Source organism: Gasterosteus aculeatus, chromosome 10, assembly GCF_964276395.1.
Source record: "Gasterosteus aculeatus chromosome 10, fGasAcu3.hap1.1, whole genome shotgun sequence".
Taxonomy (NCBI): domain Eukaryota; kingdom Metazoa; phylum Chordata; class Actinopteri; order Perciformes; family Gasterosteidae; genus Gasterosteus; species Gasterosteus aculeatus.
The window spans coordinates 11,674,690-11,696,812 of record NC_135697.1 but is presented as its reverse complement, the minus strand read 5'-3'; the positions used below and the strand labels follow the sequence as shown (position 1 = coordinate 11,696,812).

Here is a 22,123-nt window from a genome sequence, read left to right as displayed (position 1 = left end):
TTTTCCATCAAACATGAAAAAGGTAAAAAGGGAGACGCTGTAGCATTTCCTCCTTTGTAATAAACAGCAATGAACTTCTATGAATTGTTCTAGGAAACCTCCAACCCATTGACCAACAAACCGTTACGCTGCGACTGCGAGGGGAACTTATTTTGACTGAGTGAAACAAAACAAAGCAAAACCCCTAAAATATTCAAAACGTATAGTGAAATGCCCAATGCACTTGTAATCCACCACTAAAGACGTAATTCCAGAGGCAGTATTGCTGTATGGAATGTCTTTTTTTCAGCACTATGCTGGTCTCGCTTATCCCTGCTGCTGAAAATGGGATTTACTTTCCCTTCAGTCTTCATATTTCTCATGGATGTATTCAAATTGTGAACAGCTGCCCAAAATCCATAATAGTGGATTTCGGCTGTCTGGATAATGTCAATTAGTGCATTCCTGGCATTGCTGAGATCTACTCTTGCCAAAAACTACAAATGAATTTCTAAAAGATCTCCCAAAACAAATAAAAATAAAAAGAGTTCGGCCCCGTGTGTGTGTCCATTACTCATGTAATCTATTTACACAGTATCATTGTAGGGACTCAACTGCCTTTTGTATTCAAAATGATTCATAGTCCCTATGAAGGAAAAAAAAAAGTAGGGAAAAGACTTGGCTCAAAGTTCGGGTGAGGTTGAGGACAAGGTGAATAGCAGCTGGGCTACGGCTCAAGGACATTAATGTTACTGATGTAATGTCTTCTTAGTATATATGTGCAAGTGTGTGTGTGTGTGTGTGTATGCGCTTAAGGCATTATTTGTGAACAAGTAAGTGTGTCAGAGTGAGAGAGTGAGAGAGAGAATCAAGTGAATTCAGTTCCTTTCAAATACTTCTGAGGGCGACGTAGAAAAAGGCCTCGCGCTCCAGAGGAGTATTTGATCCACATGTGAAAGAACAACTGAAGGTCACGGTGGAGACAGAGAGGAGTGAAGGCCTGCGCGAAGCCAAGTAGTGCAGTGGAACAAGCCTTTGGACAGCAGGGAGGCCTGAGGAGCAGCTGACCTGGAAACAGCCCCCCGACCCTCACGCATGAGGAGCTCACTGTTCTGAGGCTGCCGCACTCAGCCGAGATCTACTGATCTCATTTACTCAAACAGACACGGTCTCGTTACACATGTGGTATGGTGCCGGAACTTGAAGAAACAACGGTTTTCCTCAGTAGGAAGCATCGAGTCCACAGGCAGTGTGGGTTGTCAGGTGACATGTAGAGATTTCTAAACTTTTCTCTCTGCAGGTTGTAAAAATTGGGTGCATGATAACAGAAATAGTTAAACGGCGAGATTTCACATTTTCAACAAATTCCAATAATAAGAGTTCTTCCGTCAACATTTGCATCATTAGTTGCCCTGAAGATGTGAAAAAATGGCCACAAATACATAGTGTAAAGTAAATAGACCAGAAGAAGAAGTGGTTTCCAAAAACAACGCGGCCGTGTCGCTTTGAGTAAATGCAAAGAAGAGTTTTTACAGGTGCAGGATATTGTAAGATGAGTGTAAATAAACACCATCATAACAAAGGACTTCGTCACCCATTAAAACAGGATGGCTCCTTTATGTGTTTTTATTAGTTTTTGGAGAACAACAGACATCTATGGCACAGGCTTCATCAAGTTTTGGCAAATTCCAATTAAACCATCCATTAAATTGTTGGTTGTGGCCTTTTCATTGTGTTTAAATGAATATAGGATACTGCAGGAATACTTCTTATAATTAATGATTGTTAATCCGGCTCACACAATATGTATAATGGTAAAAGGTAAATGGACTTGTACTTAACTATTTTGTAGACCGCTCAAAGCACTTTTACACAACATATTATCATCATAAATTGCGGATTAAGTGTGGGTGGAGCCTGGGATTGAGCCTTTTAAACAAACGACAACCCACTCTAACACTGAGCCACAGTTAAAATGATCATTCCTGTGTTTATTAAATAGGGCTCCATTTTTCACTTCTCCACATGATAGCAAGAAAGCTTTTCCAATCACTCATGTGGTGAAAATGTGATACGTCCCTTATCATCACATCCCCAAAATGACATTTAAAAAATGTAACTCTCATGGCCAAAATGACCTTGTTATTGTGCCAGCTTTATCATGTTACTAAGTGCAGATACTCCTGAGTTTTACATAAACTAAATATAGTGTCACACCAGGAGGAACTTCTGACTGGAACCTGGATGATTTAGTGCTGGAAGTCAGGGTTAAATATAGATAAAACGACAAATCTAGGACAGTTTGCCATAAAACGTCTGGTGATCAGACAGAGAGAGAGAGAGAGAAGGATTTGCTGAGGAGGAGCAGGAAGACGAGGAGGAGGTGGGTGGGTGGGTGGGTGAGACATGATGGAGGAAGACTGAAATAGAGAGTGAATGTGTGAATCGTTAGAATTTGCTGTAATTGGTTGGAATAGTGTTGTACCTTTTATATGTTAAACTATTATTTCTCCAACGGTCTGATGAAGACTATAAACATTTTTTCAGCGCACATTTTTATTTATCCGCAACTTGCTAGATAAGATAGACAGATGATAGGATGGAACATTTCAAGGCTGCCTCACCTTTAGTGCCACATCCTGGTGTGTGGAGAAAAAGTCAATATTGGTTCAGCAAATATCATCTGCTCTGATACTGTTGGATGTCTTTGTTCAGTCTCCACAGTGAACACATGCATCCTCCCACAAGTGCCTGATGACATGCCAACCAGAATAATACGCTGTTATTATGACCAAATAATAATCCAAAATGATGATTGAAACCATATATGGACTCATGGTTCAATTAATTACACAAATTTAAGCCTTTCAAAGTAAAAAAAACGGACAGAAGTTCATTTGAAAGGAGACTATTCACATTATCAGCAGATAAGTGAGAGAGAGACGAGTAGTAACTCAATAAAAGCTGATGGAGGTAAAACAGAGTCAACAGAAAGAACCAACTTAAAGAAAGAGATGCAAAGGACAGCGATGCTTTTCCAAATCAAAGCCTCCAGGTGCGTGTGCGTGTGTGCGTGTGCGTGTGTGCGTGTGCGCTCTCCGCTCCTCTTAGCGAACTCCATCCTCGTGTCACACTTGTGTTCCCACATCCTCCAGTATCTCGGGCATGTTAATGGTGTTAAGGGACCAAGCCAAGCCAAATCTCGTTGCAGCTGTTTGCACCACGACAGCAGGATGAGCAGCTTTCAGAGTTGTAAGACGCAGTGGCAGCGGACAGCAAAGACTGCCCTCGCCCCCTGATTGCTGAGTTCAAAAGGAGGCTTTTATAAGCTTGCGTTTGTTAGTAATTACGTCTGATAGCGGTACGTCTGGTACGTCTGGTTCTCTGGGCTGATAGCTGCTTGACACACTTCCGTAATCTTATGTTAATCCAAAGATCCTCATCAGAGCGGCGAAATCCCACAAATCTAATGTGTGAATGCGATAAATAAATAATAGAAGAAAATAAACTAATGGATGAAGCACTGAATCTTTACATGTTATTCTACATATGAGCTTAAACCCATGTTGGAGTACCATAGTAGAATATTTGCCCAATCTAGGTCTATTTTTATCTTACTGGCGGTGAAGTCACTGACATCACTCCGTCTTGTTTCTATCAAGTACATCATTAATAAAAATGACATATAGGATCAAAAGACATGGGACCGTGTGTTTGACTGAAGGTCGTACCTGACGACTCCCGATGTGTTCCTGAGGACGGAGGCGGCGAAGCTCTGAGTGACGCCCACCAGACTGGTCCCGTCCACCTCCACGATCTGGTCATTCACCTTGATCCTGATCCGCACACACACACACACACACACACACACACACACACACACACACACACACACACACACACACACACACACACACACACACACACACACACACACACACACACAGATGAAGGTGTTAAAATGGACGAGGAGACCGAGGAGATGAGGCTCAAAACAAACTAGGAGGGCGGACGAGGACGACGAGCTTTTCACCCTCAGCTGCAACACAGCCGGATGAGAGGTCGGCTGAGTCCTCGACCTAAAATCAAACTGATGATCCGCTTATTTCCGTGATGGGAAATAGAGAAACGGATCCGTGAGAAGAAAAGTTCGTGCTCAATATTTCATTTGAACCCCACTTGGAAATCTGCATAAAAACCAGACTGAGGATTGTTCTGAAACGTGGTTTTGAATAATTTCTACGCCATATGAATAAAACAGCATATTTTGTAATACTTTACTGCTTGAAGGCCCGACACACGCATCATGTGCATCAACAATCTGGTCCATTTTGTATCAGCATGCAAATGTGGAGCATTTCTACCAATCTCCTCAAAGGTGTTGAGTGCAGACAATTGAATTACACATGAATCTGCTCCAATTATCACTACAAACGGGTCAAACAAGAACAACTGAGCTGAAGCCTCATCGTGCTGAGCATAATGAGGAAGTGTTTCATGAGTTTTATTCGGTTCTACAGAGATCAATTAGCATGCACCAAACACATTCTGCCTCATGTATAAATTCTCAATACGTGGAGTTCCTTCGAACCAGCTGACTCTGTACAGGGTTTTGTGTAAGTGTTTATGAATGTTGGAATCGGAGCAACACTCTGTGAACCGTATAACTCAATTTTTCCTCATTTGCACAGTGACAAAACAATTGATGGGGCAATTGAATTACTGAGTATAGTGATTGATACTTCAGGGACTCATAAGATGTTATTGTATAACAGTGGTCGTAGTCAAAGCTGCAGCTTTGGAAGAGGCTGAAAAAACCTTTCTTTAGCCCCCCAGAATAACTGGAATAAAACACTGTTCACTTCCTGCAAACCTCTGCATGTTGCAGTTATATTTTTCAGCGTATTTCCTGCAAAGTCAAGACCTAATTCAAGCGGCGCCCTTCAGAGGTTGCATTATCAACTGCGGTTAGCAATGTCCTTTCTGCTCCTTTCTCAGCCTTGTCACAACCTCCAGCCGCCGCAGAGCTGGATTCATTGTTAAGCGTGACACTCAACACGTCAACCAGAGCTGTCATATGGATGTGGAGGGACGCATCAGCCTGACAGGTGGACAGTCAGACTAGTTGTCTGCCAGTCAGCAGCTCAGGACGCTTTTCTGACCTTGGGGCATCTAAAATGTGTCAAATTCGGCTTTAGGGCGGCTGGTTGGTTGACAAACAGCAGCTGAGCGAATGCAGCTGGAAAACAATTGAAAACGATTTGACAACAAAAGGAGGATTCATCCCAATATGACAAAGCACACGCACACCTTCTCATAACCCACATCTCACCCCCAGGACACACACACACACACACTCATATATATATGCGCATTCTAGACATCTCAGTAAGCCAAAGCCCATCTATCTGTCTGTTCCTATCTAAGTGTGTGTGTGTGTGTGTGTGTATGTTTGTGTGTGTGTGTGCGTGCGTCAGACCATTAGGTCTGACTCGGCAACAAGGAGCCCTGTAGCTGGAAAGGGTAATGATGGCAGGAAATTACATTCTGGGTAGTGAGTCCTCCCTTGAGTGTGTCAGTGTTTGTGTGTGTATGTGTGTGTGTGTGTGTGTGTGTGTGTGTCTCTGTGAGTGATAGCAATTAGAGAGCAAATGGATGTGCACAAGCAATCTAGTCATTATTACTAATATCTCAAGTCTTGAGTTTATTTATCTGATACTGAGATGAAGGTTCATTGTGAGATCCATTATGCAGAGAGGCGAAGCTGAAGATTCCTGATACAGGACGGTTCCGTTTCTGAATGCACGACGCAAATGTGTTCATACGCCCACTACTCAATGCAAATGTCTGCTGTGATCTAAATATATACGTTATTGTTTAAAAAAAACCTTCTATTAATAAACATTTCATAGCATTTTTGGATAGGTGACAGCAGAAGATCCAAACAGAAAAATGTGGGTGGAGAGAGAGGAGCATGCATGCAACAACGGTCTCTGAAACCAAGACGTTGCAACTATATCACATCGTTTTAACCATCAGGACACCCATGAATTTATGTTATTGTGCCAAATTTCATGTCAGTCTGGACCAAAGCAGCAAACCAATCGAATAGATTATTAGGTACTTAAGAAAAACAGTATTAAAGAAACTCAAATGAAAGGAGAACTGACATTAAAACTTTCACACAATTTAAAGGAACTAGAAAAAGGATCAAATCAACATGCTCGTCCCCAAACTCAGTAACACGTGTGTCATCCAAAAGGGAGGCAGATCTCACCTGGCGTCTTTTTCAGCGGCTCCGCCCTCGATGACGGTCTTCACAAAGATGCCCAGTTTCTCCAGGCCTGCGTCGGCGCCGACGCCCATCCCGATTATACTGATCCCGAGGCCGTCTTCATCTGGGGGCAAACACACCAAAGGGTCGAAGTGAGTCTCAAAAACTGTGTTACGGCTTAAACGTTCCAATTTTTCCATTATGCTGGAAACCCAAAATGTCAAGTGGACTGAGGGAAACACGGAAAAAAAAAAAACGGTTGGATGAATTCAATCAAAAGAAGAACAGATGATTTATGAATGGAGAATAGGGGAAGGCCGTTTAGTATAGGCAAGTCCACATGAATAGGAAATGTGCTAGATGAGAAATTCCCTAACAGTGAAGCTTTCATCCGTCTCCGTTCTCCATTAATCATTCATGACTTGTTTGGGTTGCATAACAGCCAATGCAAAGCAATTGTATTTCAGTCCTTTGGCAACATTGAATTTCAACACAGCAAACCCTCCGCTGGAAGAAGACAAGTGAAGACGCTCGTGCTGGGGAGCGAACGGAAGTTGTGCACTACAATTTATTCGAACGTGCTTTAATTAAGTTTCTTCCAATCCAAACTTCTGCATTGGATCATAATGCTGAGGAAAAGCAGTAAAATATATTTCTAGGGCTTTTCAAAGACAAAGCATAAATGTTAATGGTTTGAACAAACTCAAAACCTAGATTCAGATGAAGAAATAATGAAGCAAATAACGAGGAAACAACCCAGATAGAAAGACAAAAATAGTCACTCCTTTGATGAAACATAAGTGCCGTCCTATGTGGGTGATTCGGTCTACTGGGTGCAGTGAGTATCTGACAGCATCCACCTCCGCGTTGTACCATTCTCTTTCCTACCTTTCTCCAACTCCACTGGGAAGAGCTCCAGTTTCTCCACCCTCTTCTCCAGCTCGTACTCTGCGGAGGAGGCAACAGGATCCACCTCTTCGTTACGCCGGTCATAGTCCTCGTTGGAGTGGGTGTTGAACACCTGGAGAGGGAGCCCAAGGAGTTCAAGAGCATTGGCACACAAGGTTGACCGCAAAATGTCCCCGCTGGGACTAATAAAGGATCCGCTTATCTTCTCTTATCAAATAGTTGTCAAATAAGTTGGGATGAGATGGTTCCATAGTTCAACCGCATGAGCCTCTGTGTTTGACAAGGTTTTATAGAGGACATGTTGCACCTACAAATATGACAATGATCTATTCTTTGGTGATAACAGTGATCATTGCTCTCTACTTCACACACAGGTCTTGAACGGACAAAAGTAAATACAGCCTTTAACAAAATGGTGGTAATTAAAGGCTCTTATTTTTTTGAAAAAGCCTCAGCTACAAGCGTGAAATCATCACATTGATAACTGCAGCTCAGAGGAGTTAAACGTGGCGATGGAGGACACTTCTCCGCCTACAAGCAGTGGTCCTCGCAGGAGCCTCTCCGCCCGCGCAGCAAGAGTCCGCCGTCACTTCACATCTCCTCCCGGCCAAGAGCTGCCGCCGCTCTCTGAAGGCGGGAGGGAGGGGGGAGAGAGAGTGTGCACGAGCAGACTCAAAGCTCAAGGCTGCCGGTGACGTACAAAGGGGGTTACGAGGTTATGCAAAGTGTCTTTGCATCTGGTCCGTTTACTCGCCCATCGACACGCCTGCTCGCAGCCGAGCGGATTGCGGACGCCATTATTCAAATCGGAGGAACTAAAGCCACGCTGTCCGCGGCGAGTCAATATTTCGCGACGGGGATGTCACACCTTTTAGCTGGATGACGTCAATCAATCAAGTCATTGGCCTCGCTGCGCGCCCACAAGTTTCACCACGAGTTTCACCACAAGCAGCCGGCCGCAACGTCCCTGATCAAAATCAGTTACTGCCTATTTCAGGGCCCTGACCTCTTTGAATCGGGTGAACGAGGACAATGGCGGAGATCAATATAGCGTTATGTCACTTCACATCCATCGGTCCGGCATGTAGCCTGATTTATGTCAATGAGTAATGGCGGCTTCTGTCAAATGTTTCACTACTGTTGGAAATGTGAAATCAGTCTTGGGGAGATCGGTCAAGATGTTTGTGTTTTTAGTCACATGTTTTTCATGCTGATGGCGCTGTGGCACGTGTTTAACTACCACGTGATAAAGAGCCACCAAACACAGCGAATAAATGAAGAGGCAGTGCGCTGGTTCTGAGCACCTCTTGGGCTCATTGATCCATCATGATGCTGTCTGGGCTGGTTTTAATTCTTTTCCCTGAGTGAGCTCCATCCATGACCCGGTCATCAATCATTGAGTGCGATCAACCGCCCTGCATTATTAACGCTTGTCTGCACACACACACACACACACACACACACACACACACACACACACACACACACACACACATTGAGATAGAAATCCATTTATACACCATCACATATATACTTATACATAATGTTGTGCATTTAATTCGATATTTAAGCACAAACCCTCAGCAATAGGAGACGTACACACACACACACACACACACACACTCATGATCAATGCCACTGCACGTACACACCGCTGATGAATGCTAACAGCAGCACTGCCTGGGACGTCCAGGACGCGATGCCACCATTAAGCACACTCTCTAATGGCCTCTCTCAGTCCGTGAGAGACTGTGCGCTCTCTACAAACACTTTGGCGTGGTGCTAAGTCACTTGAGAGAGCCGGAGGAGAAGAGAGGTCAAGGAGACAGTGAGGACAGACGATGGTGGGTCCAAAAGAGGCCGCAAGCAGAGCGGAGACAGAGCAGTGATGGAGATTGATAACAAACAGAAGAGGGAATTCCGCCGAAAAACGGACAGTCAGACGAACAGAGAAGACAAAGGATGGACCGGAGAGCGTTGAAGGGAAAAGGTAAATAAAAGGGTTCGTGCTCCCTGGGAAATAAGAATAGAGAGGCAGAAAGAGAAACAAAGAGACTGATGGAAAGTATTCACCCACAACATAAAGAAACCTGCCCGCTGTCTCCAGATTGTCAGGCTATGTTGAGTTCATTTGCTACACATTGATGCACTAAAGGAGAATGAAAAAGTATCCCGGGTTTAGAGGAGGAGGAAAAAAAGAGGTGGTACAGCATGCTGAAATGTGAACGTCATCCGGAGTCAAGCTTAGCTTTTACATTACATTCCCTCTTAGATAGGATGAATACTCCTCATGTTCAATGACAAGAGCCGTCTTTGGCCGGAACCTGAAGAAACCCGAGGAAAGATAAGCAACAGACAGAGAGGATGTGTGAGATGATACAGCAATGTGTGCGACTGTGTGTGACCTTGGCAGCGTGTTAGGACACTTCCGCATGCTGCTGTGTTTTACAACGGGGAGCAGAAAATTGGCCTGAGTGCAGGACTACACACCCTGCAGCTGGAAAGGCAAAAGTCTGACAGCCGTAAAACAGACAGTTAGCCACATATGTACGTATGACAGCTGCACTCAAAGTAAAAGGCTATTTAAATTGCCACTAAATGATATGCATATCTGTCTGCAACACTCCAGGCATGGCACTAATGACCAATTTTCATGCACGGCTAAAAAGAGATCGAACGTGGTAAAGATGGAGCCTGCAAAGCATCATGCCAGCTGCTAACGTGAACGGCCTCACAGAGCCGGTAGCGTGGGCCTCCCTGCCAGCTTGCTTTAATAAAGTTACTATTGGCCTTCACAGCAACTACAATTTCAGAACATCAATTGTGCTGCGAAAGCCCAACACTGGGTGTATGTAGAGGCAGACTCAGGATACAAAATGAATCCTGGCAGCTCCACCAAACTTAATATGATGCTTATCAATGTGTTGACGCACATAATCCAATAAGCAGATCCGCAGGAGAAGTCGATGCCAGCGCATTTCACCGCTATCAGCATCAATAACTGAGAATTCTTTATCCTCTTGACGCCGGCACATTTCCACTTTCCGGCACAGTTGGTGTGTGCTGAGGCAGGTCATTATCCTCCTACTCCGTTTTTATTGGAGAGCCAGTGCACATGCACCACTACAGAATATTGAGGTGTAATGAGCCATCTCCCCACGTGGGGCCTCCCTGGAATTGGAGTAGTCCTTCGAAGGACACAACACACCTCCATTTACATGTTAATATTTTCCTCTTGCCTGTCTGCACTTTCTTTCAAGCTTAATACACTATTTATAATAAAGAAAGCTTGTGTCAGCAAAAAAAAAAAAAAAAGTCACATTTGAGGATTTCCTATTTATAATGTCTGGGAATATATATTTAAAAATGGCAAAAGAGGGTTTTAAATTGTTTTCTGGATTATGGGACAAGCTCTCCTCCCCCACGATTTAAACTAATATTTCCTCTCTGAGTTGGGTGGGATTTTTCAGAAATTCAGTTTGACTGTCATTTATCAACTAAAGCTTCAGTGGGCACAAGGGCAACTCGCCCTCCTTGCGTTTCTTCTAGAGCGCCTAGGTGTGTACGCTAAAAATACACAGCCAACGTTTGAGTCATAACAGCGCACGAAGGCACGAAGGCACGAAGGCACGAAGGCTTTCGCGTGCACGAGTGTGTCGCCACAGAGACACATCTGCATAAGCCTGCGTCCGTGCGCATGCCAAGCCGGTGTTCCGAGTCGAGGTTCCTCTCGCGATGACAAGCCCTTAAAACTCAATAACGTCTGACAGCCGGTCTGAATGGCTTTTGGGTTGGCGTCAGGGAACCAAGAGCGAGGATTAACCAAGAGCTCACTAAGCCACAAGGGTGAAGAGAGGGAGAGAGAGCAAAAGAGCATGGGGGGAGGGGTGAAAACAACAAGATTTCAATGGAGAGGAAACTAAGATAGAATAGAAGGACGAATGAGGGACACAAGAGGAGATGCAGGAAGCTCTGAGATGATGGGTAAATGTATGAGTAGTAGATCGACAGGAAGAATTGAGTTTAAAAAAGGAAGTTAAGCGATCAGCAGAGAGACAAACTGAGTGACTCATGTGATGCATGTGAAGAGTGAAACAGCCAGAAAGGGGAAAAGCTAAATGTGAGGAGCGAGTGAGGCTCGGGGTGATGTGCTCCGGGGGTTGTTCGAGTTCCTGCCTAACATGTCGCAGCGTGGTGCCGATGCCCAGCCAACCGCCTCTGATGGCATTAAACGGGGCCATCGGGGGGGGTTCGTGCCGCTGCCTGCGCCTTTCCAGACAGTGGACCCCCCCCCCCCATGCCCCTGGGGCGACGCGAAGCTAGAAAGCCCAGGAGAAATGTTCCTACTGCTGTGGCACGAGCACAGCAAAACCCCCGCAGTGGATTAACTACAGCCTGGCACACACACGCACACACACACACACACACACACACACACGCACACACACACACACACACACACACACACACACACACACACACACACACACAGACGGACACACGCGGTGTGATTCTGCAGCGCCAGCTCAGCACATTTGCGTTCCATTACTTGTACCTCTTAAGAGCGAGACTTGACGGATGAGAGGGACAAACAGACGCATCCAGCCACTCGTCCTAAAACACAACGTGCAGGTTTTTCAGTCAGTTGAAGGCCAAACTTTCTGTCATCGTGACGTTCATCCCTCTTAGTCTGAGGAAGTCACACAATGACTTTTGACATGTCGGGGAAATCCAAAATCTTCAGTCAGCATTTCCTTTTTTTAACTCAAGTACCATCTGCATGCAGAGTCGACACGCATACCGCTCACACAAGTGGAGCTAATATGAACTTTTTCAGCTTTCTGCTTCTGCAGTCGCCTCGTTTCTTCCCCCCCCCCACCATAAAGAATGTACTTCAGCCCACTGTTTATGGCACAATACTACCTGGTGCCATGACTCCCACCAAACCAAGCCACTGGCCAAGTACAGGGGCGAGGGAAACCCAAAGTGGGGGGGGCGAGGGTCCAGCTTTAAAAAAGGGGGAAGAGCATAGTAAACAAGCAGAATGACAGAGTGGACAATGCCCGGCTTCATCTCTGTGTCTTCCTCATACATACAGCGAGCGGGAGGACGGGATCAGAGAAAACACAACGACGTGTCGCTTGTCACAGCACTGCTGCTCCACTGCCCACCATCTACTCTACGGACTGCATTATGCAACAAAGACTTGGCGCCGTTTGGGAGACGCACAGCATAATGAGCGCTCTGTGCGCTCGGGAATGACTCCGCTCGTGGCACAGATCTCAGCAGCAGGGAAGCAGATGAAAGGTTTTCGATGTTTCAGCACTCGAAACCGTCTGAAGCCAAACCGTTTAATCATGCTGCCGACCGGCGACACACAAGGACGCGGTGACAGGGCGGCATTGTGAACGGATCCCCTGCACCGCCTCGGCCGAGACACTGTGATCGGTGCCGTTTTTTACTGCAATAAAAAAAAGAAAGAAAAAAAAACATTGATGATTTCACTGTGAAGGGGCCGGGGTTGGATGGCAGTCCATGACGCAGTTCGCTGTGTGTAAACTGACCAGCCTCGGCGCGTCTCATCTTTCCTGGGTCGTTAAAAATGCATCCCTGAGGGCAGATTGGGTGGCACCGAAACAAGCAAACAGAAAAACCCACAGCATCAATAATGGAGTGACTACGCTGCAGTCCCGCACAAATACGTGCATGACCACTGCCAGAGTTTGGAGTAGTTGTCTGTGATAAGAGGAGAAGTAAAAGATCTTTGGGATATTCAGCTGGACCACGATGCAAACAAATACCTTCTTGTGCTGAATCTAAATCTATGACACCTATAAAACAGCGCAGGATTTTTAAAGTTGCCTCTTCAGCTAATAACACATCGAGTCCCCACACAAGTCAACCTGTAAATCACGATGTATCCTCCCAAAAAAAAGCTTAACCAAAGCACCTGCGACTGATGCCAGCCGCTGTTTTTGCTTTTCTAACTAAAATGTCAGCGGTTAGATCACTGCTCTACCAAACTCTATCCCATTATACACAGGTTGCGTAATTTAGAGCTTTATTCCCACAGAAAGAAAACCCAAGACTTCAGGGGCAGAAGAGGCAAAATAATAAATAACATAAAATATCACAACTGCGATAATATAATATATCTGTATCCTTTTATGTGCAGTCAATCAGTGCCACTAGTTGTTCTCGAAGATAACGTTGATGCAGACATACGGAAATGTGCATAATGGATTTTTAGCTGAAAATGCATCCGCTGCAATACTGAACTATATTGAACGTGGCAAAGCTGCAGCAGCAATGCCACTGCAGGGCTTAAATATTATTTCCGAATGACATTGCCAACATCAACGTCAATACCACATATACGGTCGCCCAGAAAGACAGGCTGCCCCTAAGTAGAGTAATCTTTCCATCAAAAACACAGTCAGAACGTCCCTGGCTAGAAGCCATCTCATTTCAGCTTGTGAAGCATTAGACCAGTTGATGCTCCAGATAAGGATGATGATCACATATGTTTTCTGTTGATGCATGTACGTTGGATTTAAACAGTCATGTACAGCAGGGAAGCTCTGCCATGTACAGCATTAAGGGCTGTCGGTGGGTTCCCCGTTTTTAAGCGTCATTGACTTTGCCTTCATGTTCTTTCATGCTCCAGTACAAGAGGTGTTGATATGTTGTAGCCTGTTTCAAACCACGCATACAGCAAACGGATATCAGCCCGTATCAGGTTTACAGAGTTTACAGTAAAGCTTTTATTGGCAATAATTCACTGTGCATTATTAATACCTGTCTTTTCAGTAGAATAATACGGGCGGGACACTAGTTTGGTGCCTGCCCCTGATCTAATGCAAACGAGTCATTTAATTGACCTAATATTCCCCAGCGTTGACCTCACATCCCTTTAAATACGTGAACTAAATATTCAACTACGGCCCCGTTCACGGGAGATAAAAAGCGAATGAACGCAACCCTCCCTAAAAACAGAACAACACATCCGTCAAAACACAGGAGGAGCCACATAAGTCCATCATATGGATTACGGCCCTGAGCTCAGGTCCGTGCCACTCGGCATTCCACAACGCCAACGCAGCGGGAAAATCCGACGGCCCTCGTCGATTCAGCGCGAGAGAAGCGAAGGGGCCGATTACAGCGGCATCACATCCGCTTCATTCCGTAAAGACATCCCGGCGACGCCGGTCTGGATGCCGATCTGGATGCCGTTCACGTAGGAGAGTCGCAGAGGAAGACAAGAGGAGACTGACACAGCAGAATGCGTGCGGGGAGGGGGGGCTAGAATTCCTCTCTCGGACACCTGGGGTGCGGTTCAGCAGAGCTAGACGGATAACACACAAATCTGCAACAAGTGTGTGACGGTGATGGTGTTTGCGATCGAGGCCGAATCTTTTTAAACTAACCCAGAACGTACTCTGACAAGGCGACATCAAGAGGTGCTGAGAGGCTGAATCTACTTCTATGTGCCTCAGACCGAACAAGCCGAGGTCCTGATGTCGGCGGTGAAACACGTTGCCCTGACTGAACGGGAGATGTGATTCTCCTACGTAGGTCTGTGCCTTCGGGGGAGCTGGCTGCCTTTGTTACAGCTGAGTGAAAGAAGGATGTGGAAGTATAACTAGTGAATGAAACAAAAAAAAGTACTTTATTTTAAGGCGTAATGTTCATCATCTTAGTCTCAATTTGCTAATGAGCAAAAACGTACAGGAAAAGTACAGCTGATGTTGAATTTCATCAGTTTTGTAGGTTGTTGGGTTGTTTTTTGCTGGATAGAACATTTTTAAGCGTTTGAAAAAGGATATTGGTCTATATAATCAGGTTTATTTTTATTTAATAGTACCAATCCATCATGTAGATTGAGTACGTAACAATATTTCACAGTGGGAGGGAAAACGCTAACATGCTCCTAAATGATGACCAAGTGTTGTGGGAATCAATCTAATAGTTGCAAAGACAATTCCTAAAAAGCTTAAAAGAGTTTAACTTGGCACTAGATGAAAGGTTGGAGGACAAGCTACAGTCAGTAGTCGTCCTGTGGTTGCATTGACTACAGATGTAGAGGATAATCCATCCAGCGGTTGAGATATTTCGGGCTAGACCAAAGCACATCCACAGACCAAAGCTGCCACTATGGCCAAAAAAAAAAAAAGATTCATAAACATGTCAAGTTAGCGTTTATAAAAAGGATGCTGTAGCTAATTGTTTGTCATCTTCCCTCAGGGGCTGCCACGAGGATTTCTAAAATGAACTAAACTTTCCAAACTGGAATATTGAAATGATGTATCTGTTTTACGGGGCAGGACCAGGAACTACCACACGAAGGGGCGAGAACTTAAAGTTATTATTCTTTTTTTTAAAAGGTCTTCTCCTCCCACCAGGGGTCAAGCTGGACTCGTGCAGGGCTTAGAGAAAAGCTTTGTCCCTTTCACTATGTAGACGGACAAAAGACAGAACCCTGTTTGTTCCTCATGTGCTGAGAGGAGGGGGGGGCATGCGGTGAAGAAGTGGGAGGGTTGCACGTCTAATTGTAAAGGAGCAGCGGACGGGAGGGAATGGGGGGGGGGGGGCGGTGCCTCTGTTGATTATTCCATATGATGAACGAGCGTCTGTTCATTTCATAGAAAACCGAAGGCTTGAAGCGGCAGACAACAACAGAGGAGCATATTCCCCTGTTGGACCTAAATGGGACAACAAGCTTTGTTTCACTTTCACTGTATGATGAATACAAAATGGGCTACATTTTTGGAATCATAAAAAGTGGATTTTGCGTTTTTTGTTATGTATATTATTAGGAAAAGAGAAAGATGCCAAAAGACAGAGTGCAGAGACAGCAATTAGTGAGCCAACGTGATGTTTTCTCCTCAGAGTAACTGGGCTAATTGTTCTGGTTCGTTACAGCACGTTAATAGGATTCATCCTCATCTTGTGGAATGTTTGTGTTCCAAATCTCACATATATATATATATATATATATATATATATATATATATATATATATATATATATATAAATCTCACTCTTTCACATGTCCACACACACACGCACACACATATCCATCCATATTGCTTGTATGTCAAGAGTCTGAATATCTCATGAATAAAAATAAATTTCACCGTAAGTTCCACACAGAATAAAAAAGTTAAAGGGCAAACCATGTTTTTTTTACTACTGCACATGTTGAGCTTATTGATGCTAATGCTTAAGGATAAGACTGAAAAATATTTTTCATAATCTTCCAAATCTATCTTCCCAATCCACAAACACTGGCTGCATTGTGTCCCAATTCAGCACAGAAAACAGAATCAAACTAGTTTATGGCATTTGAAGGAACAAATTCGGTACTTCCAATAATTTAAAGTAAAAAGTTACCAGGAAAATGTATCAGGGAACAGGATGCATTTCTAAGTAAAACCTTATTGTGGGGTAATTAGTGAAAATGCCCACAGGATGGATGGTAAAAATCACACAAATCTCTTGCGAATACATCTGCTGATATCACTGAGTATAATGGACAAAACAAGTTCACTTACTCGTAACCATATACACACTATGTCTGCTATAATCCGTGTATACAGTGTTTAACAGATTCATTTTTCTCTTCCAGTGAAATGCATAATATCCTTATTGATGTAGTTTACACATCAAATCAGTAACAAAATCGGCCTACTACCACCTCAAAAATGTCGCACGACTTAGAGGGCTCATGTCAGCTCAAGACTTAGAAACACTTGTACATGCCTTTATAACTAGTAGGCTAGACTATTGTAATGGTCTCCTTGCAGGTCTTCCAAAACAAACTGTCAGGCAGCTCCAGCTTGTTCAGAACGCTGCTGCTAGAGTTCTAACAAAGACCAAAAAATGTGAGCACATTACACCAATTCTTAAATCCTTACATTGGCTCCCAGTATGTCAGAGAATTAATTTCAAAATCCTACTGCTCACATATAAATCACTACATGGTTTAGGGCCAAAGTATATCACTGATATGCTTCCACTACATAAACCTTCAAGATCATTAAGATCTTCTGACACCAATCTGTTAGTGATTCCCAGAGTAAATACAAATCATGGGAAAGCATCATTTAGTTACTACGCAACAAACAGCTGGAATAAACTTCCTGAAGATGTAAGACTTGCCCCAACTCTGACCACGTGTAAAACAAGACTGAAAACGTTTATGTTCAGCTTCGCCTTCTGCTAAATTTCACCTACATTGCACTCTTAACCTCTGCTTTTAATTAAACAATTTAAATAAGATTTTAATTTATAATTTTATTTGCTGTTTTTAATTGTCTTTTAATTCCTGCATTTTATTTCACTTTATTGTATGAAATGTTATAATGTGAAGCACTTTGAGTCTGCCTTGTGTATGAAAAGTGCTATACAAATAAAATTGCCTTGCCTTGCCTTAATTATGGCTCCCCTGTTTAAATGAGAGCGATGGGGCAGTTTCAGAAAAACAAACACAGCATCATGTGTGAAAACCGGGTGGGTGCAGAACCAGCATGACTAACGCATGCACAGATGTTCAGCTCATGAACACGTCAATTTCCCAGAGGGCGAAGCTTTGACCCACACGCTCTGCATCACCAAATAGCTGCAACAAATTGCTATCTCATCTCTCGTATCACCGCACGCATTACAGCGCAAAAAAGGTTCAAGTAATATGAACGTCTTATGAGGATAACGAGTCCTTATGTCACATCATTTTGTCATTATAAAACTACATCAAACAGTTGTCCAAAAATAACTATGAATGCGAGTCCATTTAAAGGGAGCTCTGAATACGTTATTAGCTTTCTGTTCTTCTAACCTACTTTAGATAGAAGCTGCACAAAGCCTTTTATGTTGGATTGTTTACACAATTAAGGCTTCCACCATAGTTTTTGTCCGGGACCCGACTTACTGTGATGGGGGCGGTGCTGAAACGTATCTTCCTCATCGGAGGGACGTCCTCTTTGTTTTCGTGCGGCAGACCGGGGATCTCCGTGAGACCAGAGCCCGGGTCGTAGACGATGTCCTCGTCGTCTCCGTAGAGGTCGTCCTCGGGATCGGTGCAGCTCTCCCCCCAACCCTGGTAACAGGCATCTCCGTCCGCGTTAAAAACCACCCGCTCGTTCCCAACGTAATCCTCGTCAGGTTCTTCCCCATGGTCCTTGGGGGAGTCAGAGGACTTGTCTCGTCTTGTACCATCCCCGTCCTCCCGGCTTTCCCCCGCTCGTGCGCCTGTTGGAGGCATTGGCTCAGGGGTTGCGTCTTCGAAAGCTTTGTCAGTGATTACCTCATCGCCTGTAGGTTTGGAAGCTTCGGACTCCCCTGCGTCCGGAATATTTCTTCTCGTTTCTGGCGGCTTCTCCTCTTCTTCACATGAACCGTTCACCTGGCCTCCGCTGGTGCTGACCCCAGAGAGCCGCCGCCTATCTCGGCCCTGGGGCTCCAACTTGTCTTGGGCCTCTTCCTCTCGTGGTGCCGGTTTCTGCCGCGTCGCGGTCTCCGTCCCAGGACTGGCGCTCAGAATGTCCTCAGAAGACAAGGACGGGGGAAACTTCCCGCCAGTCCTGCTCCGGGAGCTCCCACGAACTGGAGACTGCCTCGAATCATCCTCACTGACGTCACCTCCAGGGCGGTGGCCCCCGTCCGGAGAGTAGAGGGCCCGTCTGCTGACCCCTTTGTAGGCCGCACCATGATTCGCGTGGTCTGTATTTTCAAACACAGCACTCAGTTGACTGACGGTTGGCGAGGACGCCTCTGCTCTTGAGCACAGTGAGTCCAAGGAGTCTGTGCTGCCTCGATTAGATCTAGGACCTCGCCAGTCATCAAGGTGCTCATGGGAACCTCGTTTGTCACGTCCGTATGGAAAGACTGGGGATTGGGACTGGTCACGTGACTGCTGCTCAAACAGCTTCCTGGTTTCGGAGAACTTCGCTCCAGCCCCTCCAACCCGGTCAGCCGATATGGAATGCTGAAGTTTAATCACGGATCCATCGGCCTTGTTGATGAAGTTGGTTGGCTTGACCAACTTTTGTGGCGAGGAATCATCACAGCTCTTGGCCTTATCCGGCACATTTTCTGAGCCCATCTGCATGAACATGTCCTTAATGCGACTGACATGGCCGCCATACTGGCGGCCCCTTTGCTGTTTCACGCGTTCAAGGTCCTTGGGCTTGGAGTCTCGATCTATCCGAGGCTGGTCGAAGGCCTTCTTGAGTGCCTGAAATTCAGCCCTGTATGCATTTCGGTGGGGGGAGGCACTCCGGAGGCTGGTCCTCTCCCCCGAGGCCTCCGTCTTCAGCATGATGATTTCTTAAGATTCAGAGGGCATGTCAGCATCGCCGTGGCCTCATTAGAATGTGGAAGTGAGGAGTTTAGTTTGAGCGTTTCAGATCAGATCCACCCGTTGTCTTTAGACCCGTTCATACCTGTGGAGACAAAAGGAGGCGTGATAGGAACATTTGGTGTGACTCTGCATGATTTAGTGGGTTCAAAAGAGCAAGCATGTGCATGTGATCAATAATGTCAAAGAAACTAAAAGTGGCTCTTACTAATCCAAATGATGATTATAAAGCCTGAAAAGAGGGTGTTTCCACCTTCCATCAATAACACTATTGTGAAACATGGGAGTCAAAGAGGCTGGTTTATGATATAAAAGCTCTTAGTACACGAGGACGAGATTTGAGTGCCAATCGGACTCTGAAAGCACTCTGATCATGTTGTCTTTATGGAGCGGCTCCAATGTTTACCTTCGCAAATTCATTTGTACACGTAGGTGTACAGATGAATTTGTAGGTTTGAGATATTTATGTTGAAACAGGCACCGCAGAGAATATCTTTTCTAATGTTTCCGCCAATTTTTCATTCTCTCCCACTCACTCTTGTTTCCTACAGTGAGCTGTGACCCGTGTACGCTGCCACATCCTACTGCACTCAATACCATAGCTGACATTATGCCAGCACCAAACAAAGCATTGCATGGTATTTGCAATGTTTACTGCACGTATAAAATGCTGTTGAATGCAGCGGAGAATGTGTCGATATCATCCAAAACAGAAAAATACATTTCATGAACCAAAAGGCTTGAATTTCATCCACCATTTAAACTAAAGCAGAGGAGCAGGCTAGCATAGTAGCTAAATATCCCATACCTACGGCCGTTAATATTTAATCCTGGAATGCATCCCACGGAGAGGAAGATGAAATATAACACGCACACAAAAACATTCATCTGGGACATAAATCATCCATTAATCTCAGCTGTGCCGGATTGGACGCAGCAGCAGCAGCAGCAGCAGCGGTTAAAGCCCAAACCCCCCGTGCACATGGAGGTGAAATCTAAAGAAAAACGTCCGTTTGAACTTGGCCAACATCCTTTGCTGCCTCGGAGGGATTCAGCACGGGGGGGCAAATAAAGTTAGACGTTTGAGAGGAAAAACGAGGCTTTCACGAATTGTGTCAGTGGGACGAGATGAACATCAGCCACAACGTGACAGCTCTCAGGTTTCTCCCTTCCGATGTGTTTTAAACATCTATTTGTCCACCCTGTGCAGGCGTGTGCACGCTGGAGGAAAATACACGACGTGGCTTTTCTTTACTACTAATAAAAGACTTCAGTCAACTGTTGTGACGAACCCCCCCCGGAGCGGCTGCTTCAACGTTACAAAAACAAAAGAGCCAGACTTACGTGCACGGCTCCGTGGCTTCGTTTCGACGCGTGATACAAATATTAAAAATAATAATAATAATTGAAAAAGAAATCCAGAAGGCCGAAGGCTGAACTCGAACGACCTGGTTTTGCCAAAAAAAAAGAAGAAGAAAAAAACATTTCTATCCCACGCTCGTGAAATTGTCCGGGACGGAACCGCCGCTCACAGACGGGTTTGCACACAGCGGAGCCGCTTCAGCGCCATTGCGGGCGGTGGGCGATGCTGCCAGTCGCGCTATGAAGAGGAGGAGGAGGAGAAAGGGGGGGGGGAGTCCATGCTATTTTGTCCGGCTCATCTCACCGAGAGCTGCTCAGCCGCGCTGGGGGGCTTTGTTACGTCCGCGGCGCGTAGGAAAGCAAAAACCGAGTGCGTCGCGAATTGTAAAGCCTCACGTGATAGGTGCTAAAACCGGGGACTGCGCCAATGGTTCGGTCCGACGAGCCGCCGCCGTGCGGGGGGGGGGGGGGGGGGGGGGGGGGGGGGGGGGGGGGGGGGGGGGGGGGGGGGGGGTCAGTGCGCTGCAGCCGGGACACAGAGCACTGCAACTTCACTCGGTGGCTGTTTTTTTTTTTTTTTTTCATCGGTGGGGTTTGGGTGGGGATGATAGAGGCGAGGACCACTCTTGGCTGTAAAGCCACGCGTCTCAAAGGGTGGTCTGCGGACCACCAGGGGGCCTGGAGGAGTTTATGGGGGGAGGTGTAGTCAGGGAAATGAGGTGAACTTTGATTTCACGTGTGAGTTCAATCTGATTAGAGAAATTAGGTGACTGATTTACAACATGTGGTCCTTCCTCTCTTTCATCAATCTATGCTCGGATACGGATGAGCATTGATTCAGAGGGGGGCACATGTTTTAATTTTGCCATAATGAAAATAAAGCCCCTGGAAATCACACCAGGCCACTGAGAACCATCTCACACACACTCTGAAAGTGTCCTTATAATAAAGAGGATATGAGGGTAACAATTGTATTTGGCTGTGTCACACGGGAGCCAATAAAAAACACCCTAAAGCATATGACTGAATTCATGTGATAAATCAATTGAAAGGAAGCTTTGTCACTGTACGAAAATGTTTCCTAATATGTGGCATTGTTGCTACGTACCTACTTTGAAGCAAGGCTTTACAATCTTTATTTTGACTATTAATTGACATTTCATTTTGCAGTTTGAAACTTAGGCACCGTATTCTGCAGAAAGGCATATGTATGACTTAATCCGTAATTTTCTCAAATCTCA

General features: G+C 45.2%; 1 protein-coding gene across 9 annotated transcripts in view; it reads right to left on the bottom strand.

Annotated features, from left to right (window-relative positions):
• The window catches only part of ppp1r9a (protein phosphatase 1, regulatory subunit 9A), a 40,798-nt gene that overhangs the window by 15,109 nt on the left and 3,566 nt on the right, over positions 1-22,123 (bottom strand). For 5 of the 9 annotated variants that reach the window (XM_040188953.2, XM_040188956.2, XM_040188957.2 and 2 more), the window contains exons 1-5: positions 20,865-21,437; positions 18,093-19,605; positions 7,142-7,274; positions 6,257-6,377; positions 3,711-3,815 (exon numbers count right to left, since the gene is read on the bottom strand). In XM_040188953.2, coding sequence (XP_040044887.2) covers positions 3,711-3,815; positions 6,257-6,377; positions 7,142-7,274; positions 18,093-19,481 — 1,748 coding nt within the window. In that variant the 5' untranslated portion in view covers positions 19,482-19,605; positions 20,865-21,437. Of the gene's footprint in view, positions 1-3,710; positions 3,816-6,256; positions 6,378-7,141; positions 7,275-18,092; positions 19,606-20,328; positions 21,438-22,123 lie in introns of those variants that run through there. The other 4 variants (XM_040188954.2, XM_078081751.1, XM_078081752.1 and 1 more) reach the window with 2 other exon arrangements.